Here is a 14,996-nt window from a genome sequence, read left to right as displayed (position 1 = left end):
CTTCCAGCATTTGCACAACTTTGTTTGGTGTGTCAGTTGTGACCATTCCTTGAATCAGTCTGATCTTGCAACAGTTATTCATGCCTTGGTTATAACATGGTTAGACTATTGCAACATGGTGTACATAGGGCTATCCCTGAAGAGTGTTTGGGAGCTTCAGCAAGTATAAAATGTGGCAGTTAGACTGGTACATGGTATCATGAACATACCCCCCTTACACTGAAAGATTTGCACTGCTTGCCAGTTGTTTCCCACCCTCAGGCAAACAATTGGTCTTAACCTTTAAAGGTTTAAATGTGAACCAGCTTTCTCCTGCATCGCTCCCAAATTATAGAATGCTTTTCTGAAAGAAGTTAAGACACGACTCTTTAATTTGGTCTTTTAAATTATGAACAGTGGTTTTAGTGTTTAAATGTGTTTTTATTGCTTAGTATGTTTTTATGTATTAATGTTGGTATTTACATTTTTGTACACAGCCTTGGTGATTTCTGTGGAAAGGTGGTATATAAATATTATCTATCTGGTTAGCCACTGTAGACACAGAATGTTGAAGCAGATTGGCCTTTGGTCTGATCCAGCATGGCTCTTATGTTCTTATGGTGGAAACCTCTAAAGTGATTTTTAGTACATTCAAGATCTGTCAGATGGTATAGCTCCTTGGCTTAGGGAATTTATGCAAAAAGCTTAGAAATGTTTCTTTTTATTATACCTGTGGAAAAGATGAGAAAATCAGCAATTGTTTTCCCCAAAGGAGCTGTTCCTACTGTCTGACTTGAATTGACAACTCCCATTGTTTGGTTGAATTTTGTTTATTCATCTGTGTTCTGGGAATTATAAGTAAGAACAATTCAGAAAACAAATTGTTAATTTGCATAACAAATAAATAATTTTTTTCTCATGGAAATTTTATTGTTAGTCAGAGTTGATATTCAGCTGCACAGAGAAAAGGAAACAAAAACACAATCAAAGAAATTGTTAAAGAGATTAGCTGCTATAAGTAGATATGGTTGAGCAAAATAGCTGACTATGGAAAGTGGAGATTTCCATATTTAGTCATTTATGGTGGAACCAACTGAAATCAAAGGCTAATTGGGTATTGTTTTTAGTGGATGAACACCCATTGCGACATCTTTCGCACTGCATTTGGGAGCAATAGCAAAAAATATCGCACACCCTCAATATTGTCCTTATTTTTGTCATTGGGTTATCTAAGATGAAAGCTGTCTTAGCTGGATCAGGGAGATAAGAATGTAAATAGACTATAAGGTGGATTCACAACCTACCTGGCTCAAATGTACATTTGATTTCTCTTCTATATTTTACCCTGCGTTTATAACATGAAAGTGATGTCAAAAGAATAAAGGGGCTAATGCAATTCTTAGGGTGCAATCCTATGGGAATGGCCATAAGCCTCCAAACTCAGAGGCTTACAGCCATCCAAAGCATAGAAGGGAGTGCAGCAGAGGCAATCTTTGCCGACATGGTTCTTATGCTTATTTTTTTCCCCATAGACAGGCTCTTTTGCCCATCTGAGGCATTGGGGAAGGGGAGGGAAGGAGCCTGGAGAGTTCTGGGATGCGTTGTAAACCCTCCACACCCACCGGCATGCCCTGTTTCAGTCCTCTCTGAGGTCACCTTTCAAACTCAAGAGAGGCAGCCCCTGTGGTTCTCTGTATGCTGCCTACGAGGGGGAGGGAGCAGGGATTGCAAACTCCTGGGTCAGAGGTCAGAGCACTGTCTCCGATTTTGGATATAGGAATACAGAGTACCCTAGGGCTCCTCTCCAGACACTGTCTAGGAGCCATGGGATTGCTCTCCAGCCCACTGCTGGACGGAGGGACTTAAGATTTCGCAGAGGGGCCCCTTCGCTGGGTAGTGGGGATCACTACCAGAGTTCCAAACTGTACCCACAGAAAGCCTTCAGGACTTCAGATGTGCTGGTAGATCTACCACGTTGCCCCTGCAACTCCACTTAAAATTTCTCTGCCTGACACAATCAGGCAGGGTGGCAAGCAAACAGGGAAATGGGTGCAGAAAACAGTCTTAGAAAACAGCTTGAGTTAGGGGCAAGACAAAGTAAGTTTGGAGATACTGGTCATATATTCAAGATGCTGATCCGGGCCTTTAGAACCCTAAACAACCTTGAACCAGGATACCTGAAGTAATCCTTTCTCTCACATGAACTTGCCATATTTTAAAATCTTCAGATGCCTCTACTATCTGAAGTTCAACAGGTCACAGCTCCCAGAGAAAGGATCTTTTCTGTGTTAGCACCCAGACTGTGGAATTCCCTTCTGAACCAGGTTCAGCAAGCACTTGCTGTAATCTGCTCTGATTTTAATGACATTTAGTCGCTTTTATGGTTTTAGTATTTAATTTCTGTTGCTTTTATTCTTGTTTAACTGCTGCTTTTAGTGCATTATAAAGAGTCTTTATAGTTTGTTTTTACTGTTGTCAACCACTTTGATATAAATGTATAAAATAATGTATAAGGGACACATCAAATAATGTCAGACAAGAACGGCTAATCTGTCTGTTTACAGTAGTGCCATGCCAAAAATTTCTTAGTTTTTTCAACCATTCTCATTCAGTTTGATCGAAAGGTTAATCACTTTTGGAGGGGAAATTTAAAGGAGACCAAAAAAATTAAAGAAATTGTCCAGAATTGGATTCAGGGTTCTTGTGCTTGCATTATGTATGCAGTGGCCAAGGAGTGTGTGTGAATGTCCTGTCTTTCATTGTACAATCATCTCTCCGGTAACGACAGTCTCCCTTGCTTCCTGCACTTGAAATAAAGCCCAGGGGAAGATGTCTTGAGGTAACTCCTTCCCACAGCGTTTTTTAAGATCAGGAAAAATGGGCAGCCAGGCAAGCTGCAAAATGATGGAGAAATATGTAACAGAAAGAAATACACACTGTACCTTTGACCACATCGCAATGATAAGGTAAACTCAAAAAATGCCACCCAAAGAAATTTAAAGGAATTTTAAATTCTAAAAATGAACAGAGGAAGAAAATTTACAGGAAATGGATTTTGGCTGAACACTAGCTTCATCTCTTCCCCAGAGCCAGAGGCAACACTTCTCCCGTCATACCTGCTTTCAGGGAAGGAGTAGTATTATAAGCATCTGCACTGGAAACAAAATACATCAATAATATTCCCTCTGAAATTTAATGTTTGGAAGAACCCGGGGAAGGTCCTGAAACCTGAAGAATGATAACTAGAATTCAGCCAAAAATTCTCCTCTCCTTCTGTCCTGCAGCTTGGTAGAATGACTGGCACTAGATAACAGATGAGGGAGAGCCAAAGACAGTCTCTCAACAAGGTGATGGAGTAGCTCCACTTCTCTTCTTTCTCCTCTTCCAAAATTTACTTAACTTATAATAATATGACTACTGAAATAAAATGGAGCTTGCTTCTGCTGCCCTCATCACCTGCTGTTGTCCAGGTGGTCATTTGAGTGCTCCTTGGACCCCAAGGTCAAGCGCTAGCTGCACCACTGGGTGGAGTTTATTTATTTTTATTATTATTTTTTAACTTTCTCTATGTTAAACTCACTGCAAATAGAAAAAAAATAGTGCAGCAGACAAAGGGGCTGGCTTGATACCCTGCCCTCAATAAGCTAGAGTTTTTACACGGTGGTGGTGGAATCATTCTACAATTGTTTTCCCCAACTACCATACAAAGTAATGCAATTTATTCTCCTACCTCATTCCGATCCAGGCATAGATATGGCCTTTGTCTATTCTTAAATGAGGCCTATAAAACTTGTGTCCCATGAAGCCAGTCTCATACCAATCATTTATGGGCTAGCCACTTGTGAATGGCCAAAAAGAAAGGCATGCCTCACAAAAAAAAAAGAAAAAGATCAAAAGTTGGCACTTAATTGCATAAAATTTGCATGTGCTAGTTTTAATATTTTATAATGTAAACACAACTACTGCTCAACTCACCATAGTGTGGGAAATTACGACCAGGTGCCTTGCTCAGTCTCCTGACCAGGTGCTGTTAACGGGTAACTTCAAGGCCCAGTTCATCTTTGTAAGTGTTTGTTATTTTTAAACCAGACTTGGCCTGGACAACCCATCAAACAGAAAACATCTTCAAAATAGAGGAGAGTCCACTGCAGCCATCCAAATAGAGGACTGTTCTCTGTTGGTGACTAGGGTGGCCAGTTACATGTTGCTTTTTTTTTTTTTTTTGGCAGCATCAAAAAAGAATACAAAAGTAAATTTGTAGAATTTTTGTGTTTGCTAATATTTTTTAAAGAAGTAAAATTAGAGTAAGGATTATAACTCAAATAGAAATACAGCGCATGCCACCATAGCGGGGAAGACCCGGTGGCCAGTGTTTCTGCTCCATCTGCTGTTCAGGTGCTTACTGTTGATGGGCAACTATAAGTTCCTGGTTCTCCCTTTTAGTGGTTATCTTCAACCCAGGTTTGGATTGGACAGCCCTTCCAGCAGAGGACATTCCTTTATAAAGTGGGACTCAGGGCACTGCTAGTAGGTGGCTTCACAAGATGGAAGCCTTTGTGAATATTGGTGCGTAAACTCTGGAACTTCCTCCCAGTGGAGGTTTGACTGTTTTCCTTGCATATGGATGTTAGGCAACAAGTTAAAACCATATTATTTTAAGCTGTGCTTTTGGTAGAATGTAAACAGCTGTTGTTCCTCCTCCTCTTAGTTTTTTGTATTTTACTGTTAACGATGCTTCTGATACTCTTTTGTTATCCTGTTTTTCATTTGTTTTTAAGTTGATGTTATTTGCTGGGGGGGGAAATGAGAGATAAAAATATATGAAATAAATTAAATATGAATAAATATATTTTGGTCTGCCAGGAATTAGCCCCCACCCTACCTTCATTTTGCAGTTCTAGGCAAAATGGTGGTTTATCAAGTCCCTGGTAGTCTGCCATATTTGGCTTGGTGGATGACAAATTCTGCAGGTATGGCTTAACTTAGGGTGACCATATTTGGGAAACCAAAAAAGAGGACACCTAGTGTGTGTGGGGGGGGGGAAGCAGCTTTCTGAGTCCTGCAGAAAGTAAATTATTCCCCCGCCACCTTGAAGAACCCGATTGGAGTGGAGGAGGGGAAAGGATTTCATTCTGCACCACCACCATCCACTCCAATTGGGGCCTTTTCTATAATGTCCACGAATGACCCACTTTCCCCTTTAAGACCTCAATTGGAGCTCAGGGTGGGGGAATGATGTGCCTCAAGAAAGCATGTCATTCCCTCCTGCCATGCTAATGGCAGCCTTAAAGAGGAAGGTGTGTCATTCCAGGACATTATTGAAAATTATAGAAAATCCCCCCTGACACCATGGAAAGAACAAAAACCAGGACAAATCCGGGGAAATCCTGACAGTTGGTCACCCTACTTAACTGCAATTGCAGCTTGGTAGGATGTGACTTCATCAGGCTGTAAATTTACTTTGATTATTTTGTTGAGTATCAAAATTGCCAGGGCTGAGGCCTGGAAGCAGTCCCAGGGAGTCTGTAGCAACTCAACCTACCCTGAAGGACAACATTGTTCAGACTGAGGAGGCAGGCCCCAGACTACAGTTATTTTATTTATTTATTTATTTACTAACTTACTTCAGTTATGTATATCCCACCTTTCAGAATACAAACCATTCCAAGGCTGCCAACATTAAGATACATTAATAAAATTACAATAAACAGTATTAAAATATAACAACTCACGAAGTTCCTTTCTACTGAGCAGTTGATGGCAGAAGACCCTGTGGGCTGGAGCAGGCTCGAAGATGGTTTTTACTTCCCTCCCCTTTTTATCTGGGAATCCAAAGGCCAAATGGGACTTCATTGCTTCCTCAGCTTGAATGAAAGCTTCAATAGATGCTCTGGCATCTGTAGAGCAACAGCAACCAGACCAGCAGTTCGCTCTGCCTGCAATCTGCCCTGGTGGCACAAGGAGTTAGGGGCCCTGTTGCCAGGGATACAGATTCAAGATCCCTGAGCTGCTTCCAGATGGAGGGGTCCTGGCAGTACCAGTTAAAAAGTATTGTGCTTTTTCCACCTTACCTTTTTTCTGGCAAGAAAAAGATGGAACATGTGGTAGAAAAACATGAGGAAATTCTGTGAACGAGGCAGGGCAATTGCACAATAAAAGCCTCATCTGGAAGTACTTTTCGTGCTCCCCCCTCTTCTATTTATAAATATGCTTATTAGTCCATAAACATAGAATCCAAAGGTGGAAAAACTAATTCACCGTTTTAAAATGAGGAATCCCAGTGCTTACAAAAGCCAATGTATTCTGACTCCTGACAAATGGCTAAGTCCTTCAGAAAAGCTGAAACACGCAACAGCATAAAAAAATTCTCATAATTTCTCCTTTTTGGCCAAAACCCCAGAAGGACAACTGAACCTTCAAACTGGGGAGTGTTTGCATTAATCTTTCTGAGAAAGGCAGTCTTTGAAACTGTTGTCTCAGAATTTGACTTTTAAAGTGTGTTTTGCATGTACCATTGCCATGAGCTTCTTTTTGCCATCACTCTGGAGTCAGAACATGGAGCCAAGGCACACTTAGTGATCTTTAGCACTCTTCCTACTGTAAACATGACATCACAATAGTAGAGGTCTTTTGGTACACAGAGTTGCTTCTCAGCCATTTACACTGAATTAATAGACAGTTGTCTCTACCTTCCTTATAGTCAATCTGCCAGTTTACATTTGCCAAAGGATAAAACCCATTGGCCAGAGTTACTGGCATTCCAAACAACCAAACAAATTGCAGGCCAGCTTAGTAAATACATATCCAAAGATATTCTGAGTTGGTAAGAGCAAAGCCTGTCTCTTCATTTCTCTCAACTTTCCACAGTCTTAGATATTCATAAAACTAATTGAGTGTCTCATCTTGCAATCCTACATTTATTTAACTGGGAGTAAGCCCCATTGAACTCAGTGGGACTTACTTTTGAGTAGATAGGTATGGGAATGCACTGTCAGATGTTGCTTTTAGTAACTTCAGGCATAAATTGAAATCACACATGAATACGGACGCTATCTTTTCAATGGGATGTACATCCATCTAACTTGTACAACAAGAATTTGTGTACCCAGCATCCTGATAATTTACACTGGACAGAATATTGAACAGAAGATGGATTTAGATAATTGTCCATGCCAGTGCAATTACAGTTTTCTGAAAATCAAACCTCATCAGGGCCAGATTACTGGGACATCTTTAGTTCTTTTGAGTCTTTTCCTCCTCCAGTGAATCTCATCCTTCAACATATGCCTACATGTTTCTTTCCTCTGGCATTTCAGCTGATTTGCTTAATTCACAGGTTATGAGCACTTACCTTTTCAGGACCTTGTTTAAATCCTGTTCCTTTCAATCCATTGTGGCTATTTGAATATTTCCCAGTTTTACATCATTGCCTCTCTTCCATTTCCTCTTGTGTGCTCCTGTAACCATGAGAGTGTACACTAGCCCAGACGAAAGTCACTGAAGCTGCACAGATATGCTGATGGAGACTGTGCTGACCTATTTGCTCACTTCCCAGTGGTGTCTGTGAGCTAACAAAGGGCAAAGCTTGTCCTAAGGCAAGCTGTATCCTGCTCTCTTCTTAAAGGGCCACCAAGAAGCTTTCAGACTCTCTGATAGTCATGTGGAAATGCTTGTACAACAACTGTATCAAAACAATAATAAAAATCACTAATTTAAGCTCCCCAAATTTGAGAGTTTACTATTTTGACTCTCTTGAAATATGCAGTAGCCTAATTTCTTGTTGACATTCTGATGAGCTCTTCTCATATATTTGTTTTCCTGGAACCAAACAAGGAGGTAGCAATTTTATACTGGACCAATTTGTTGCTGGAAATTGTGGGAGGGCAGCAATCTTAGCAACTCAATTCTCCTTTAGGGGAAAAGCGGTTATATTACACAAAATACAAACAAGGTCCTCATCCATACAAATCTGGGAGAGTGGATAAGGAAAAGAAAAGCAAGGCACATGGCAAGGAAGATAAGTGGGATATAGGAGGCTCTGCTCAAGGCAACTAGGAGGCTCTGCCTGCCGTATAAATCTCTTATTCACACACCATCTGGCCATATGGATTTTTGAAGAGCTGTAGGTTTCAGCAGGGAGATGTACACCTCTTCAAATGGGAGCCAGCTCCAATTCCATGATACTGCAATTACAGATTCCAGTTTGCAAAGCCCTTGAAACAGATCATTAGTAAGATAATAAGATGTGAGTCAAGTCCAGTTTTCACAACTGTCCTTCCAGCATGGTAGACACTGTTGTGCTGCCAAGTTGCCATTTGTCAAGGCAGTCACATGGAGGCCATAGGTTGATGCAGACAACATCACCGGGAGACCTGACAATCCTAGCTGAGAAGATGGCTTTCACTTTCACATGCTAAAGTTGGTGCACAGAAATCGGTGTATACTATCAGACTGTATGGAAACATGCTCTATACATGGCATTAGCAGCTAGTGTCTGCCATGTCAGGGAGAGTCATGAGAACTGGTCCTGATAAGCACTGACTATCAGTGGGAAAAGTTACTGCAACTACCTTTTGAAAATATTTACTAGAAATGTAATTAATCCTCATGTTGTATTACTATGCAGTCTTGTCGTTACCTATAAATCTCCTACCCTTGCAGAAAAATAGCAGGGGGTTGGAATTGACCTCCCACTGCCACAATGGCAGTGGTCAAGTTTATCATGCATATGTGCCCTGCCCCAAGGAACTTACACGTTGAATTTCAACCTAAGGGAAACAATGGTGGGAGGAGAGAGGGGGGCAAGGAATATAGGGATGGAAATGCACAAATGCAGCCATACATGCCTAAGCTTATACTGCAGTCCTGTGTGCTCATACTTCAAGGTAAACATATTTATGATCAGGCTGGTAGTTTTAACAGGAACGTGTTAAACTAAAGCTGTGTAAAAGAGGAGATGGGTTGTGATATAGCTGGTAATAGTATTGGGTAACATGTTGTTATGCAGATGTATGGGAACATATATTGCCACAGTAAAAGTGCTTTTACCTCCCCCACCCTCTCTCTTTTTCATTTTAATTAAAGGAAAACCATTGCAGAAGGATAAAAATCCTAGGGGACTGTTACTACTGTGTATCAGGACTGACCCAGCCCAAAACAGATCATGCCCACTGCTGCGTCGAAATGGGATTGGATATGATTGACACCATCACGTAAGTTCTTCACATGCTTGCATGGCTCATAGAAAACAGCATCGCTCCGTCTCATGCAATGGCTCTGGAATCAGCTGTTGACTGTCAATGTGCTCATTTGAACATTTCTTCTCACATTGTTTGTGCTGTAATTATTTTTGTCTTTAGCACAATGTGTCTTAAGCAGAGTTTCCCATCCATTTAATCGCCTCTCTGGCACAAACTTGTGAGTAACAGCATGGGAGGAAGAACTACATGATGCTCCCATTGTCATAGGGCCTGCAGGCTTTATAATCCACCTAGCAAATTGCAGCCCACCATAGACCTCATACATCTCCACCTTTGTGGCCTGCCTTGGACCTCAAAAACTGGGTGGAAGGTGTTCAAGCTCCTGGAAGGCCTCCATACATGGCCTGTATTCAGTTTTGTGGGTCACAAGTTGTGTAACCCTGGTGCACTGTCATTTCCACAGAAGCAGGTGCTGCATGAGTAAAAACAGAAAGCTTCCTACTGTTTATTTGATAGTGAAATTGCCAGGCGGCTACTCAGCAATGTGAAAGTAGACGGGAGTATGCAACCAGCAGCACTGGAGAAATAGGCCTAATCTACACCTACAGCCCTTTCACAACGGAGGAGCGGTGATTGCAACTTTTGCCGCTTCCGCGATCGGCACTCACGGGGCACACCTGAGCAAAGTTTCCCACAATGGCAGGAGTGCTGTTGTGGGAGCACGTGTGTCCCGTTACGGTGGTTCCGCATGTGAATCGGTAGAAGTGGGTGGGGCCAGGGAGATGGCTACAGGGCACAGGAATTTTTTTAATTACACATGAGGGATGCGCTACAGCGCAGATACATAGCAACACATGGGGAGATAGAAACTATGACGAATATGTGCTCCTGCACATAGATATGTTTGTTTGTTTGTTTTAAAAAACCTCAGCGGTGAAACATGCTGTTACCCATGCACACACCCTTCACAGCTGATTGGCTGTTCACTCATGGTGAACAGCAATGACCTCACAAAGGGGGGGCACACCACAACCGTTCTTTGCAATGGAAATGAGGGAGCCGGAAAAACTGTGACAAAAGCAGTCAGGTTTATTCCGGGAAAACTGAGAGGTGGAGCCGTGATCACCACGGGAGCTTGTGAACGTCACGTGGGCCGTTAGTGACGAGTACAATACAATCCTGCAATAAACGGCTGGTGTAGACTCCCCCCTAGAAATGGGTAAATGGTACAGATATGCGTGGGAACTTGTGTTCAAGGTTTTTTGGTGGGGGGCGGCAGGCACTTTGGAAAGGCTCCCAAGAGCTCTTTTCCCTGCATAATACCCCCTGCTTCCAGCCCTTAGCCCTTGTCCCCAGCCCCTGCTGTGGCTTCCAGCACTGTTCCTGCTGTACAGGGAAAGTTTTACTTAATTTCAGTGCCTGAAATCATGGCAGCATTTCTTCATCATAAAATGTTCCTTGCCATCTGTTGAGGTCCTTCCCTCTTCTGTTCCTTGAATGCATGCCAGAGAAAGGCATTTCTCCCCATATTCTTTCCTTGACTCACTGATGTCCACTGAATGTGGAATTGTCATAATAAACATATATAAGTATGTTCCCTTGTTGCCTATCAGTGCAGTCCTACCCCCCCCCCCCCCAGGCAGCTGTCTAAGGGCAGTTAGAATGGGGAAGAATTGCCCCGCTACTGGCAGAGAGGAGCTCCATTAGCAAGGAGCACATCTGCTGCAGATGCCCTTGGCACACCCACAGAAAGCTGCTGGTGGTAGCCCCCAAAATAGGATGTGTTGGGGGCATGTTGAAGGTACGCTTGGATCCACTGGATCCAAAGCCCCTTCATTCCCCCAAGAGGCTCCTGGAGCTGGCATAGTTAATTCTCACCATTGGTTTCAATGGTGGTGGTGGTGAGAATATTTTATTTATTTATTTATTTATTTATTACATTTCTATACGGCCCAATAGCCGGAGCTCTCTGGGCGGTTCACAAAAATTAAAACCATTCAAAGTATAAAACAACAGTATAAAACCATAATATAAAATACAATATAAAAGCTCAACCAGATAGAAACAGCAGCAATGCAAACTTACAAATTTAAAACCATGTTATTTAAAATGTATAGATTGTTAAAATGTTGGGAGAATAAAAAGGTCTTCACCTGGCGTCTAAAAGCATATAATGTAGGTGCCAAGCGGCACCAAATGGAGATCTGCCAGGCTTAGTCATGGAGAAACCATCTCTCACCATGGCTGGCATGAACCAGCAAGGCTTTGGAAATGATATCCTCAGCCCAACTTAGAGTTATTCTGCCCATCAACCCAGGTTTGTGGTCTTTGTGCCTAAGGGTTAAATTTACTGAAAAGTGCCCTATAAGGGGCCATTATATTATATTTCACCTGTAAGCAATACAATTATTGGCTCATTCTAGCATAGAGAGGAAGAGAGTATTGATATGAATCTGAGTCCCTAGAAATGAAGACCTTTCCAAAGTGATGTCCATTTAAATATTTGCTTGAAAACAATCCTTTGCAATGTTGCATTGTTGGGGCATGTTTGCTCAGTTGCATGACAGGTTAAAATTAAACATAATAAGATGGTTTCAGCAATTTTCGTTTGATACCATCACTTGGTTTATTGCCAGTTGTCATTGGAGTCTAAGGTAAATAAGCATTACCAAACGGGAAGATTTATGACAAAAGAAAATTCAAGTAAATGAGTGTCAGGTGGAAGATAAACAAGCAAGTGATATAACTTGACTGCCTGTCAGTGGGTTGATTGCATGCACGCTGTATGCTGTCCTTGAAAAGAAGTGTACTTTCAGCACAATCTGAACAGAGGTGACTAGAACCATCCCGTGCAACGTTGAATCGCTCCACTGGAATTTTATCTGGCTTCATAGTTGCCAGTCAGCTTGAAATTGAAATGAATTCTGTGAAGGAACCTGCTTAGAAAAATGTCCTTTCAAGAGACTCTAGTGTGGTTCACTTGAGCAGAGGTCATCTGTAAATGCGCTTTCAGTCCCGCCCTCAATTTCTGGCCCATACCTAAGTAAAACACAATGAGTTGAAATGCCTGCATTCTTCAAGAGCATGGAATTCAATTCCCAAAACATAAATGCAGAACTCGCTTACACAAATTTTAGATGTCTGCTGAAGGTGAAAGATAAAACTATCTACACCTATAGCTGTTTTTTTCTGTTGCATTTAAGGGATGAAAGGAAAATCTGGGTGAGGGAATTCCAGCCATTTAAAAACCAGAAGTGAGGGTATTGCACACAGTATTATATTATATCATAAGCCATAATGTATTAACCTCCTTCCTCAGGGACACATGTATCTGAGATGCCTCTGAACTTGATAGTGTGTCACGAGAGTTCTTTGGGAACAACAGATGATGAGTGAATTAGTTTGGTAATAAGGGAACTGCTCTCCTCTGCAAAACCTGGCTCTGTTCCTGCCAGAGGACAAACTACTATCTCTTCAGCCGAGCTGGCACAAAAACTAGTATATTAGTCAAATTAATCGGTGTTAGTGTGCGTAGCTTAGATCACAAGAACTCACAATAGACGGGTGTTCCCAGGCCTTTGTAGGGCTTGAACTAGTCAGGAATGTAGTATGAGAAGTTTTAAAAATGGGCATCCAGCTGGGAGTTTCTAGAGGAATTTAGGAAAGGGCTGCCAGCAAGGCTAATCTCAAAAGCACACTAAGCCTAGGAAATCAAAGGCAATTATACTTTTAATGAAACAAAAGGCTAGGGTGTCTCCCGCAAAAGACATTCGCAAGAAACAAAAGGGCCAAAAGTACAACAAATGGCTCCTGAAAACAGGGTCATAGATGCTTGATGGGTGATCACATACTAGGCCCCATGGTCACAAAGGTGCATGGAGGTCTCGGAGGTTTCAGTACACGACAAAACGTAGTTCTGATCACATTTGGGTGTGGGGGAGATTGGTTTAGCACTTCTAGGAGTTCTGTTGCTCTAGGGCATTCAGAGACCAGGACAGCGTCATCTCCATTTCGGTGGAGGCTGGGTATTGGTCCTGGCGTTTGAGAACTGGTGCCCTTTGCCAGCTTGACAGATTTAGTCAGGCAAAATGAAGGCATGGAGATAAAATGGAAGTGCTCTGGCAACAGTATTATAGTAAGATCAATGTACTGAAGACCCTGAGAATTTTGTATGCCCTAGTTTGAGCTGAGCTGCATTTTTGAGTTTTGATTTTCATGTCTAAATTTGTATGTTCAATGGGTGAAAACCTTTTGTTGAAGAACTAAAGAAATTGCATAGAAATTGAATGTATTTTCCTGCTTTTCGTCCAAATGCTAATTACAGCTTAGGCGGAACTGTGCAAAAGCCCCCAATAGCTGATTTCAGGCAGCTTATAGAGCCAGTAGCTTCAGCTGTTGAATTGCATTATGTGTCTTTACAGCATTCTCTTGGCCTGTTATCTAGGAGGTCTTTAAGTGATGGTGGGGGAACCCTAAGGACACTTCAGTATGATGAGTGGTGTGTATTGTCCAGCCTTCCTCACAAAGGTTTTGCCTTCCTTCCCTAGTCTAATGGCTGAAAGCCACAGAATAAAGGAAAAGGTACATGTAAAACATGGCTCACCACATTTGAATCATTGCAGTCCCAGAACTAGGCCACAGGAAAGCTTCTGAGCCTTGGCAGAAAAAACTTGTACAGTCTCTAAACTTGTCTGACCAAACTTACAGAAGCTAGACTGAGCTGAAACTTCCACAGAGTCCCGTTGTATAATTTCTGCATGCCCCCACCCTGCCTGGGCTCCCAAGCACAGGACCAGTACTTTCATCCTGAAATCTTCAACTTCCCCTTCTTGCTTTTTCACCCACACTGCAGAGAGTCTGCTGTTTGTGGGCTTGTTGGATTCCAAATGTTGGAGGACAAGGCTGTCAATGTCTGCTAGTCTGGGTGGCTGCATGTTACCTCCAGTATGGAGGCAATATGCCTCACTGTAAACCAGTTGCTGGGGTACATGAGTGAGTGGGTGCTGTTGAGCTCATGTCTGCTTGTGGGCTTCCCATAGGCATTTGGTTGACCACTTGTGAATGGAATGCTGGGATTTTGGAGTAATTCAGCACTGCTCTTCTGATGTAGTTACTTTATGTTGGTGCATCTGCTTTTTTAAATATCTAAGTTAACACAAACTTCCATCTCCATTATTAAATGGTTCACATGTTCAAATTTTATTAGAGAACTTGTGGGGGTGGGGAGATGTTTTGGCCTTAGTACATATGCTGGAGATTTTGGGGTGTGTTTTTTTTTGGGGGGGGGGCAAAAGGAGTAGAAAGATGATGCAAGTATTTTCTCTTCTAATAGACAGCATTCTGTTTCCAGGTCGGTAGCTGAAGCCACTGAAGTAGATCTCAATATGAGGGTCGGCCTACACACAGGAAGGGTGCTTTGTGGCGTCCTGGGTCTTCGCAAATGGCAGTATGATGTTTGGTCAAATGATGTGACTCTTGCTAATGTAATGGAGGCTGGAGGGCTGCCTGGGTAAGTCTCGAGACAGCAGGCTATTTCTTTATTTATGGTCCACCTTCATTTTTAAGCATTTAGTGCATCCAATTGTTGCGATGGTTTCATTTCTTTAAAAGCACAGTCTGACCAATAGGCATTCTGTTATATACCAAGGGCATGCATTAGAAACTTTATTGAATTTTACACCAGGGCCAAACTTGATGAGTCAGTGGGAGATCTTTGAATCTTTTGAATGGTTTTTCAAAATTTGGCAAAGACGTGGGTAGAGGGTGGGATTTGGATTGGTACTTGGCCCCCACATTTCATTGTACTCTAGAGATCTC

The 14,996-nt window shown here is 42.1% G+C and overlaps 1 protein-coding gene across 1 annotated transcript in view; it reads left to right on the top strand.

Annotated features, from left to right (window-relative positions):
* The window catches only part of ADCY1 (adenylate cyclase 1), a 182,547-nt gene that overhangs the window by 113,468 nt on the left and 54,083 nt on the right, over window positions 1–14,996 (top strand). The window contains exons 5-6 of the mRNA XM_063130721.1: window positions 9,064–9,191; window positions 14,530–14,688. Of these exons, the coding sequence (XP_062986791.1) occupies window positions 9,064–9,191; window positions 14,530–14,688 (287 nt within the window). The remainder of the gene's footprint in view (window positions 1–9,063; window positions 9,192–14,529; window positions 14,689–14,996) is intronic.

The sequence above is a fragment of the Elgaria multicarinata genome, chromosome 1 (assembly GCF_023053635.1).
Source record: "Elgaria multicarinata webbii isolate HBS135686 ecotype San Diego chromosome 1, rElgMul1.1.pri, whole genome shotgun sequence".
Lineage (NCBI taxonomy): Eukaryota > Metazoa > Chordata > Lepidosauria > Squamata > Anguidae > Elgaria > Elgaria multicarinata.
This window is presented reverse-complemented; position numbering and strand designations above follow the sequence as displayed.